Source organism: Acartia tonsa, chromosome 10 (genome assembly GCF_053477335.1).
Source record: "Acartia tonsa isolate MP-2025a chromosome 10, ASM5347733v1, whole genome shotgun sequence".
In the NCBI taxonomy this organism is placed as follows: Eukaryota; Metazoa; Arthropoda; class Copepoda; order Calanoida; family Acartiidae; genus Acartia; species Acartia tonsa.
This window is the reverse complement of record NC_137269.1, coordinates 14,062,871-14,074,907: the sequence shown is the minus strand read 5'-3', so window position 1 is coordinate 14,074,907 and position 12,037 is coordinate 14,062,871. Positions and strand designations below refer to the sequence as shown.

General features: G+C 32.5%; 1 protein-coding gene across 4 annotated transcripts in view; it reads left to right on the top strand.

The window, feature by feature from the left end:
• The window catches only part of row (zinc finger domain-containing protein relative of woc), a 147,669-nt gene that overhangs the window by 31,940 nt on the left and 103,692 nt on the right, over positions 1 to 12,037 (top strand). For all 4 annotated transcript variants that reach the window (XM_080173626.1, XM_080173629.1, XM_080173628.1 and 1 more), the window contains exons 11-14: positions 5,692 to 5,763; positions 6,848 to 6,939; positions 7,408 to 7,484; positions 7,891 to 7,956. In XM_080173626.1, coding sequence (XP_080029752.1) covers positions 5,692 to 5,763; positions 6,848 to 6,939; positions 7,408 to 7,484; positions 7,891 to 7,956 — 307 coding nt within the window. The remainder of the gene's footprint in view (positions 1 to 5,691; positions 5,764 to 6,847; positions 6,940 to 7,407; positions 7,485 to 7,890; positions 7,957 to 12,037) is intronic.

Sequence of the window (12,037 nt, the reverse complement as noted above, 5' to 3'; positions counted from 1 at the left end):
TTGTTCGTCTGTCTCTCCTCGGTCATGCTGTAAAAGACATAAACCTAATTTATAAAGGTTTCGTGATTTTCTTTGGGTGGGTATTTAATTTCATTGAACATTATTCCTCTTTCTTTTCTTGTTATGACAGCTAAATGTCTGCTCTATAACTCACTTAAACCGTTTGTCCATTCCAGGATTTTTGTACTTCGCTACTAATGGAGTTGTCATCCTTGTTTTTATAGAGCTACCATTAGTTTATTATGGACAGTTTTCCGCGGATGGTAAAATAAAAAAAAATATGTTTAATTCCAGTTTTGTTAATGTTTATTGTCTTATTCCTAGATATTCCTGTGTAATTTGTAAGCTCGCGTCAGGCGTAAGTTGTTAAAAGTTAATTGTTAATGTATACAGTTGTAACATATATATTGGAACAAAATGTTTTATTTGGACATCAGACCAATAATCATATATTAATAATTTTATCCCATATGAGCTGAGAGTAATTTCAAATAAATGAGCTTATGGACAGACGGATTGTTAAAAGCTTCGTTTTTAAAAATGCTGTTCCAATTATTGAAACATTGCAGGATGTAGTAAGTTGGTGCTTTAACACAAAGTTCTTGTTGAGCACTGATAACCCTAGCGGGGCCTGTAACCTTGGTGACCTAACGCTGCGGGTCTAACAAGTTCCCAATATAACCTAACTTAACCTTATCTAAAGTAATAAAGAAAAAAGCAATAAAAAACTCCCACCAAGTCCAGCAACCTTATTTCCAATTTGTTTAAATCTATGGAGGGGGGGGGGGGTTAACATTTAACTTTTGCGTGAAAGCGCCAGAAAGTTAAGTTGGTGTAGCTCCCTTGATGTTTAATTTTGTGTGCTCCAGGTGTTTATTGCCTCTTCTAATTGGGTGCTACAACTTGTGTCTAGCATGCGTAAACAACAGGGTGTAAAGAGATAGGACAAAGAAATTATAGTTTATTTTTATCCATAATTTTTATGTGTAATTAAACTTGCGATTAGGGCACATCTTCTCAGCTAAACACAACGTCATAATATAATATTTTACAAAGAATTCTTACTGCTGCTATGTTAGATGTGCGACATATATATAGTTAGATAAAGCATTGGCACAAAACAGACGCAACTCATTACAATGCACATTTAGAGTTTCGTGCAATGAAGGAGTTGGTTATCTGTTGGGTGTTAATGCCCTGGGCGATTGATCTTGGGATGGAAAGGACTTAAACCCGAAGAATCACCTAGCCCCCAATAGGTCATTATTATTATAACTAAATTATTGTGATTTTAAATCTCTTTGTATTAAAAAGCAACATTTTGTTTTTGTATTATGATATTTTCAACCAAACTTTTCTCTTTGTTTGTACAACTTTTTTTTTTCTACTTTTCAAGTATTTTCCTTGTGAAAACACAAGCACAGTTACATTCTGATTGTTTTCTCACTTTTTATAGCACCCAACAATAGAATTAAAGTATAGAGGGGACGTGAGTTAAATAGCATTACCTCTACGGAGCATTAACCACCTAGTACAACCATTTGCCAGCTTACACTTTACTCTTTTTAAGTTTTTATGGTTGGAAATATGAATATATACAAAAAAAATGTATATATCTTCAAATAAGACAAAAATTTCTGCTAATTTATGGGCCAATGAAGAATGAGGGAGGTTGTAATTCATGTATAAAGGGGGGAGGCGGTTGTGACACTTTGAAACCAAAACTGAAAGTCTAAGGAACTAAACTTAAAAAAGAGGTACAGCTTTAAAGAGGTATAATGTGGAACTGTGATGAAACGCCGGCAGAACCGCCGCTATCGCCGAATTGTTTTTAGGCGGGAAACGGCAATAGCGGCGGCTTCACCAACTTTTCTTCACAGTTCCACATTTTACCTCTTTAAAGCGACTGTCGATCCAAATTTCAGTGCTGTAATTTTTAAGTTGAATTCTTGTAGTTTTGGTTTCAAAAAGTGTCACAACCGCCCCCTCCCTTTATATCACTCAAGTATTCTCTATTTGTATTTCTTTTTATGTGTGTCCTACTTACAATCCCCCCCCGGCCCCCCTCACCCGCGCCCCCCTCGCCCATTACCTGTTAACCCTTTTCCTAATTTGTCACAAGTGTGTTCCTCTTTATATTTTCTCTACTTAAGTGCTAGGATGTTCTACCGTCTCTACATTGTAAAAATTCTGAAACGTTAAATTAACTTATGTGTCTTCAAACTAGTTGGGTGTGGGTCTAAGTCAAAGGTATACCGGGATCTTAAGGGATAAGAAAATGGAAGATAAATTAATCTTCAATGATGATAAGCAAAATAACCCCTTCTATAGAATAAAATTATTTTGGAAAAATTACAACACTATTGTTTTGGACATACCAATCTAAATGAAGATTTAATAGAAGTACCTAAAGTTGGCTGTAAAACTATTGGGGGTTGTATAATTTACAGTCTATTCCAACCTCCTCGTGTAATGGGCAATGTTTATTTTAGGGCGTAAGTCAGTGGTCCAGCAAAATAGAATACGTACCACATATCAGGGGTGTATATTCTGCCAATTTGAACCGGCTGAGGGGGGGGGGGGGGGTAAAAAATAGAAAATATGTGGTTAGGGGAGAAAAACATGTTAAAATTAAGAGGACTGAAAGCATTTTTTTCTATTTTTCTCCCATCTTTGGTGAAAAAAAACAAAAAAATATGTGGAAGGGGGCATAATATGAATAAAATAAAGAGTTCTATAAATATTTTTCCATTTTATCCCCTTCCTTGCTGGAAAAAAACTAGGAGGGGAAAAATGAATCTTGTATCTTGTGCAGAATATACACCCCTGCATATAAAATGCTTTGTTTCAGTCAAACACACATTAATTAAGAGCAAATTAAAATCAATTGATTATATAAAGATTATTCCAGTCTGGTTTCGAAACCGATTGATATCCGCTGTATTAGAACTGATGAACATGAAACTATTATTGTGTGTAAATCTTGCTTGGTTGTGGAAGTCGACCCAAGCTTGCAATCGAGTCTTTACGTTGGATAACTTAAGTCGCTTATGGAATACTAACCAGACTTCTTTCCTCCTCCTCTACCCTACCATACTAATTCAAACTTCCCTTCTTGTCAGAGATCTTAAGGGATAAGACATTGAACAATAAATTGATAAACTTCTCTTTTTATGACAAACACAAAAACCTTCTGAAAATTAGAATTATTTTTACTCCGAATGTAACCTTCCCTTCCTCCCTGCTACCTGCCTAAAATAAACCTTTCTATTTAAAATTGTTAGCTCTACAATTGAGATAAGCATTGAATTTAAATGTGAAAATGTCTTTAAAAAAAGATCAAGAACTGTGACGTTCATAAGTAGCTCAAATAAAAAGAATTCTTAAATTAAAGTAACAGGTTGTCTGTCCGCCTGTACCGAAGCTTCTGACAGCTTTACTAGTCCAGGGAATGTTTTTTTTTACTATTTTGGGGGAAGGTACGTCTAAATTAGTCCATGAAATTTTTTTACTTTATCTTTAACTAAAATTGAAAATGGTATGTGGTCGATTTTCCCTCCCCCTTATATCAAGTACTCTAAAGGCCTCTAGAATGGAATAATATAGAAATAATTAAAAATCACATAGAACTATCCAGGATATAGAGAAGTTGCGCTGTTAAATGGCATAACAAAAGTTTTATATTGGAAATAAAAACGTGCCCTGCATATTAGAATAAAAAGTCAACAAATTTTTAAATGTCGAATTTTAACTTTATTCGCTGTCAAGTTGTAAATTAGATTATGCTTAAAGTCGCAAGTAAAGTTAACTTTCAATTCATACTATGTAGACATATTTAAAAGATGTTGAAGTAAGTTTAGGTAAAAAATAGGACAAATACCTATAATCATTAGTAGCGCAGGAATTGCCAATAAATCACTAAACATGACTTAGCTCCCAGATTTGTTTTTATTTTAAGAAATTTATTCTTTTCAATTGAATTAAATAAGAATATATTTTTACAAACTATGCCTGTACGTCTAAAGCTTAAAATCTCGCTAACCGCTGAATCGATTAGGTTGTGCTTTTTATGAAATTTATCTTTTGGTCTTGTGATAGTTTTAACCCGAAAATAAGAAGCCCCCCCATCACAAAAACTTAATTTACCAATAAAAATGTAAATTAAAACAGTAAGCCACTGTAAGAATATTAAAGCAAAAATTTATTTCCTACTTTAGTTAAGACTAACCTAAAAGAATTTGTGTATGTCTGCACGTAATTCTGTATAATGAAACTTAAAATTGGACAATTATTCATCAGGCCTTCTTCGATGAATCAGAAAGATGAGGAACTTATGGGATAAGACAATGAATGATAAGTTAAAGGAGGATGTGCACTATAATGGTTTGTGCAGGGGTTACTCGAGAACCCTTAGAGCTAGAGTTAGCTAATTTCGGATTTAAGCTTCTGGCGGCGGCGGAAAATGGCGGTGGACGGCGGGAGCGGCGGTACCGCCGCAATTTTTTATTCAAATAGTTTTTACTGACCTACCTCAAAAGATTTTGTTTCAATATCTCTAAAAGCACAGGAGAATCATTGAATTTAAGATATATCTTGATAAACAAGAATTATACCTGCAGTGTTCTAACATAAAAGGGCTACTTGAGTTTACCTAAAACAAATATTAAACAAACAAAAAACTCCCCTTCTCCCTTTATTTAGAAATAATAGTTACTTTGAAGAAAAACACCTTCTTTTTATATTCTAATGGTTTTTAATTTTAAATAGTCTAGCTTTAAGTGAATGTCTTCAAAGACAGTAGTTTCCAACAAGTTTGTCCGTTTGGAATGATCCTAGAATTGGCTAACTTCCTAAATTGTACCTTATTGTTACAAAACTGCATGGAAAGTTTAAAATCAATAGGACAATTTTAATCTAACATGTTTAGAATAAACTGACTAGAGATATAAAAAGCTACGCTTTTTAAAAGGAAAATGAAAACTGTTGATTCATTAGTTAGTTAACCTAGTTTTCCATGTCTATACTTAATTAATTACTTTAAAACTAATTCGTTAACAAAACAAATTATCTAGAATTTTAGGTGATAAACAACTCGATAATGCAAAAGTAGGAGTGTCTTGGTTCATAGTTAATATTCGCAGTGTCCCCAACATCTATTGTAGTGGTTAGCAACATCTTAACAGACAAGCATAAAAATATTTTGCAATAGAATATTACATCAAATATGGCTATTGAACCTATTAATATCTGCCGGATTAGCACTGGTTTATGAGCCATACTTACTGTATCGCATTGTAGACCATTTTCAAACAATAAAGCTGGAAATAATCTTTTAATTATTCTCTTCATTACCCGCGGAAATATGTCTATGATCGATTCGATTTATATTTAGTCAGTGATCCAAAGAGAAAAACAATGGCCGATAAATTGTTGTACAATGTACAGCCCCTCTGATGAATATGATATACAAATTACCCCTTCAGTAGATTACAATTATTGGTTGAAACGTTTGTACACTCAACTTAATGAATCAACCAATTATAATTCAATAAAATTCTCCAAATGAATAAGAAAACGTTATTATAAAACTTTGGGGACTTTATGTTATAAATACCCCAGTTTCCCCTCCCTCCCTGAGTCCTATTCAAACTTAGTCCCTATAAAACTTATGAAAATAATTCATTTTTTTAGGTCTGAGCAATTTGATGAAGTGAACGGAATAAAAACAAAGCTGAAGCTTGGCATGTACTCAGATGGTAAAAGGTAAGTTTTCAAAAATAAGAAAGTATAGCTTTAGTTCAAATGTTAGTTCAAGTGAGATCTAAGCTTATATAAAAGTAACACGATATCTGTTTGTGTTTAGCGAAAAATCTCACTAGCCGTTTGACCGATATTATAATTTTTTTTTCTTTTAGAGTGAAACTTCTTATATATTTAGGGAAGGTTTTTAACTTATATTTATTTTATTTACTAGTAAGGTGTCCCTTCCTCGGCCCTGTTTAAGTATTGAATTTTTATTTATGGATGTTTTTGACAAGTTGTTATTTTCAAAGACTAAATTTGCAATTTCATAGGAATATGATTATTAAACCGTTTGATTTTAAGTAAATTTGTGTAAATGAAGTTTATTACTTCTAGTACATAACATTGGTTTAATAATAATCAAATATGATTTGTACTTAAAGATTTAATTTTAGTGAACCGTATATTTTTTTCTGTTCAATTGTATAATCTTAATTTATAGGACATATATTTGAAAGAATTTAAATTTTCTACCAGTTAAGTACTAGGTATAAAAATATCAAGACTTGAAAATGATATTTTTTGGCAATATGCACCTTATATGACTGTCCTTTCTTAACAAAAACAGCACGATGACTATTTTGGTTGTGCCTAATTGATTGTTATTTGTTATAATAATAATTTATATGTTAGATGGTATTCTTGCCCATCTAAAAAAAACGCCTATCACAAAAAACGCCCATCCATCCCTTTATATGTATCTCTGGATTTAATGTTGCTAGTAAAGTGCATGTTTACTGGGCCGAACGTCTTGCAGACAACGAACTCTTTGATTTCACGACCAGACCTTTGTCTGAAAGTCTGCATGGTAATGAGTTGCGCTACTCTAAATATTAATTTCGCACATTTGACAAAGCAGAAGTAGATAGGTACATTTTTAAATCTTTAGTTATGATGCAATGGTTGTCAAATACACAAATAAGTAAAATGGCCTCCCCCCCCCCCCCCCTTTACTGTCAATTTATTAAAAAGTGTGGGAGGGGGGGGGGGGGTATTTGTTCTCAACAAAACAAGGATAACGTCTAATGTTGTTATATTTTTAAAGATTTGCAGCCAGTGGTGGGTATGTGTGGCTGCACGGTCCTGACTCTGCCACTAAGTATACAAGTGTCCTCAAGGGAAGCATATTTGAGATTGGTAAGTCAAAATATTCATACACTTTTTCAGGGATGTATATTTTTTGTGTATTTGCGATTTCATATTTTTTTGAGATAACAGCTACTTTAAATGTAGAATACTTAAAAGCAAGTTTGCCTGCTTTGAGGCTGAGACATTCCCATCTATTATGTGATACTATGCTTATTTCCCAAACATGAACTCGCATGTAAATAGGTGTATAAAGTAGAATAAAGGGTAGATTGTTTCAAAACTAAAAAATTCACTTTTTTTATATTTATCCCTGTGCTTATATGGAGAAAAATTGGCATTTATCATGTTTTATACGCAACCATAAAGATATGACGGTATAAATCCTTTATTTGCTCAGTGGACCACTTATAGCACCCCTCCCCCTTTATTTTAGATTTTGATGAAAATAAGGGAGACGGGAATCAGTGCTTAACAGGGTACCCTGTGTGAAAGCGCCTAATATACATTATATTTTAGCTCCTTCAAACGCGTTAAAGTTGATCTATCATTGGAGTTGTCAAACTACAATCACGAATGTTATCCAGTGGGTTAAGGTGAGATTTCAGGGAGGGATTGGACAATAGATTGTAAATTACACAGGTGTCCAAAGTTTTATAACCACGTTATCCTATGCGATGGCCCTAAAAACTTTGAGTACTTTTATTGAATTGTAATTGGTTTGTTTTAAACTAGTAGTGTTTAAACTTTTCAACCAATATTAATTTATCGTCCATTGTCTTATCCCATCAAGTCTTTCCGTGTGTAGTTCTGTCTGTCAGTTAGACCAACTGCCATATGATTTATGTGTGTTTGGTACAATTTGCTTCAAGTATCAGTAAATAATTGAAACATAGCTAGGCTTTAGAGTTATCAAGAGTTATAACACTAAATAGCTTAAGCTGATATTATATAATATAAAACTATACTACAATTGCATTCACAAAAAATATTTTTGATCAGGTTGACAATGCCTTTGTGGACAAGTTCTTCACGCTTCTGAGAGCTGTGGCCATTGTTAGTTCCCAGGTATGTCACTTTCAGTTTTATACATAATATCAGGTTGACAACTGCAAAGAGAAAGAGGAGACAATAAGCTGTTTATTACACTAGTTCATAAAGTTTTATAATAAGGTTTTCTTATTCGTGGCTTAACTACTTTGGGGCTTTATTAAATTTTGATTGGTTGGTTAATTAAGTATTGTGTTCAAACATTTCAACCACTAATTTTAATATACAGATAGGTTAATTTTGAGTATCATCATTGGGAATGTACATCGATTTATCGACCATTGTCTTATCCCTTTAGATTCCTGGAGAATTGCCTTGTTTTCTTTTAATTACAATTAGAAAATCTCTATTTTTAGGGTTAAATGAAGGAAAAACTTTACCTAAGCTTTTTATTTCTGCTTGTTAAAAAAAAGAATTGAAGAAAAGAAAAGCATTAAACTTTTATGGTGATTAAGTTTTACTTTAATTTTACCAGGAAGGGAGTGGTCGATGGCGTTTAAATTTTTTTGCTAGAAACATTTCCCTCCAATTGATTTTTCTAACTAAGCATAATATTATTTAACTGGGGGTGGAGGAATAAGTTATCGTCCATTGTCCTTTCCCTGTTAAAATTATACTATTCATTTAAGTTAAACCCAACCACATATTTTCTTTTCTGTGCACTTGTCTAATATAGCAGGAATTTTCAGGGATTAGACCCTAAATAGATGTAATTCACGAATGACGATAAACAAAATTACCCCTTCTGTAGATTAAAATCATTTGTTGCACGTTTTGAACTCTGTTAGTTTAACTCAAGTACCCAAAGTTTATTTGCCAACCAATAAGGTTTTATATTTTATTTATGTTTATAAAACTTTGCATACCAGTGTACTTTACAGGCCAATGTCCTCCACCTGTCTGAATTTATCATCATTGGATCATCAATTTTACCAATATCTGTATTTCTTTATATATTTAAGATACTCCCCATCCATGATTTGGTCCCCAGATACAAATAAACAATGGTTTAGGCGAATAAAGTTTTTGTCATTTGCAATATATTTCTTTTATTATTTAAACTCAAGTTTTTCAAATTTATCTTCTTTATGTAACTGCACCCATTTTATTCACAAGGAAAAAATATATTATAAAAAGCGGACCTCAACTTATAACATCATCGTATAATAAACAAGAACAAACAATATAACTTTTATTAAATTTGTTTTAAAGTTTTTACGACTTTGTTATCGTGTTTAATCGTGATGGGAATCACAATTGTGAAGAATCAAACAAATAGATAATTCTAAAGTGTCAGTATAAGGTAACAAAATAACTTTAAAATCATTAAGATTAAAATTAATATGCCGTTTCTCTAATAAAGTTTACTCAAACCCATACATTTGTTTTCAAGAAGGAACCTTTCTGAAACAAAAATATGACGATCAGAGCTTGCAGACACTAAATGTAGAAAAGTTCTAAATATTAAAAGTTTTATAAGAATAATTCAAATGATTTAGGTGCTTAAATTTTATTCAAAAACAATACTATAACTCTGGCAGAGAACGCATTTTTTCTATTAGGTTAGGTTAGGTTATAGGCTAGGGGGCCGAGCGTCCGCGGCTATGCAGGCTAGGGGGCCGAGTGCTGTGGCTAGGCAGGCTAAAGGCCGAACTCTGCGGCTAGGCAGGCAAGGGTGCCGAGCGCCGCAGTGAGTCATAGTTCTGTCGAGGGGGGGGGGGTGGGTTACAAAAATTTTCAAAATTGAAAAAAAGCTAAGAGGATAATACCTTGATGCGTTGTTACTCTATATATGGTGATGTTCGTATATCTAACCGTCCGGCCTATTTGTTTAGCTTCGCTTTTATGGATGTTGTCTTCCATATTTTACAATGTGTATGCTGTTGTTTTCGTAATTTAACTTTTTATATTTTTGAAAACTGATCTCAAGAGATTTCCTCATGATTATATTATTTCCAAACTACGTTTTAAAAAAATAAAATTCAAATCACATTCGTTTGAAAATTGTATGCGTTTCGCATTTGAATAATATATTATAGAACAAAATAAACTATAAGCCATAGATAAAGGGATGTAGTCATTAAATAGTTAGTAAAGCAATGTATTTACAGGAATTTGGCAAAAGATAAATTAGTTTTCCTCCTCCGTGTGAAATTATGCAGGGATTTAAAGGAATAAGACAATGGCCGATAAATTGATTTACTCCCCAATGAAAATTCACAAAATTACCCCTTATGTAGATTACAATTAGTGGTTGAAACGTTTAGACACTAAACTACGTTGACTAACCAATAAAAAATCAAAAAAAGTTCCCAAAGTTGTTAAGCCAACGATTAAGAAAACGTTATTATAAAACTTTGGGGACTAGTGTACTAAACAGTTCCATCCCTATAACCCAGATTTACCATGATGACTAGAGAGAAATTGAATAATATCACACTTGGGTAAACACAGGGATAATCAGGGATAAGACAAGGGACGATAAATTGGTCCAGGTCCCCAATGAAAATAAGCTAAATTACCCTGTAATTAAAATTGTTGGTTGAAAAGTTTGGACATTGTAACTTTTGTACTAACCAATCAAGATTTCATAAAAAGTACCATAAGTTTTAAACCAACCAATGATACCTTTAGTACCAATATAATTTACAGTTCATGTTCCCTTCCTCCCTAGTTAAACACAATACATAAATCTTAACAAATACTCACACAAACAGAAAAAAAAGATTTGTGCAATTTTTGGACTTTTCAAATTTATGCTACAAAAGGTCTAATGCTACAAAAGGTATGATTTACATATGGTTTAATGCTACAAAAGGTATAATCTTTCAAATTTACTGTGTGAAGTAATGGTCGATTTTATAAAAGTAAGGTTGTATCGGGTTCAAACCCGTTCTTTTGGGTTAGCCAGACTTTGGACAAACTGTCGGACGGAATTTTAAATTTCACCCTGTAATAAAGGTACTAAGAAAGAGAGGTAATGTCTGATTGAGCCAATAAATGAATTGGTCAAAATTTATTAACTTAAATTGGATTTGTGCTTTTAAATAATGAATTATATAGGTAAAAAATGGATTTTATAAAAAATCCTTAAAATTTTATGCAGATTTCAAATCTATTATATTCATTAAAATTCTTTCCAATTTTTATAGCTTAGTATACACTGTACACATATGGGTAAGAGGAAAGGGATAATTTTTTCATTTTGTTCATATGAAGAGTCAGCTGTAAAAAGTCGCATTTCTTAAGATAAAGCTTTTCTCACGTAAATTTTATCGTGTTAAAATTTATTTTCTAGTATAGTGTAAGTAAAGCATATTAAAAATCCTTTAATAAGTTAGCTATGAATTGTTGAATTCCTTAATATAAAGTTAGCTTTCTAGAAATTATATACTCGAAAAATTTTAAAGTTTTTTGTCAGCTGAATGAGTTCCTTTGTCAGATTTACGAAAAAGGGGTTCACACTATACTTCTTCTCTCCTATTTCTATTCAGCCTGTAGACAAAGTTATTCAAGAAAGAAATTTCGATTTTGATTTTGACCCTGTGTTTTATCGCCATACTGAAAAAAAGTTTTCAAATGGTTTCTACCTATGACCTTAGGAACGTATTTTTACAAAATAAAACATTAAAATAGGCCTTTCAGTAATTCATTCTAACTTTTATTTAATCAAAAATTAAATAGAGTTGTGTGGGTTAAATGACCCAGATTTTATTAAATTTTGATATTTAGTTTCCAGACTCGTGTATCATTATAAATCAAATGTTAATTCCTATTAATTAATCTAGATAACATCCCATTAAAGTTGCGAGGATGGAAAATATTTAGGTATAGGCCTCTTACACCCCGTTTTGTTGTATTTTCAAAGTAGCTTTTGCTAGGTTATTTTAGATTAGGTGATTGACAGGCAGGGTTAGACAATTGGCCCCGCAGTGGCTAGAAATAGAAGAAAGGCCACTGAGAAATTACGACGAAACGACCCTTTAGAGGCATTGTCACGAAAGGGACTATACCCAAAGTTTTCTTCAATAGTATTGATCAGCAGCACAGCTATTTTATAATTTTGGCGTGCCTTTATGTATGTTACGACATAAAAATA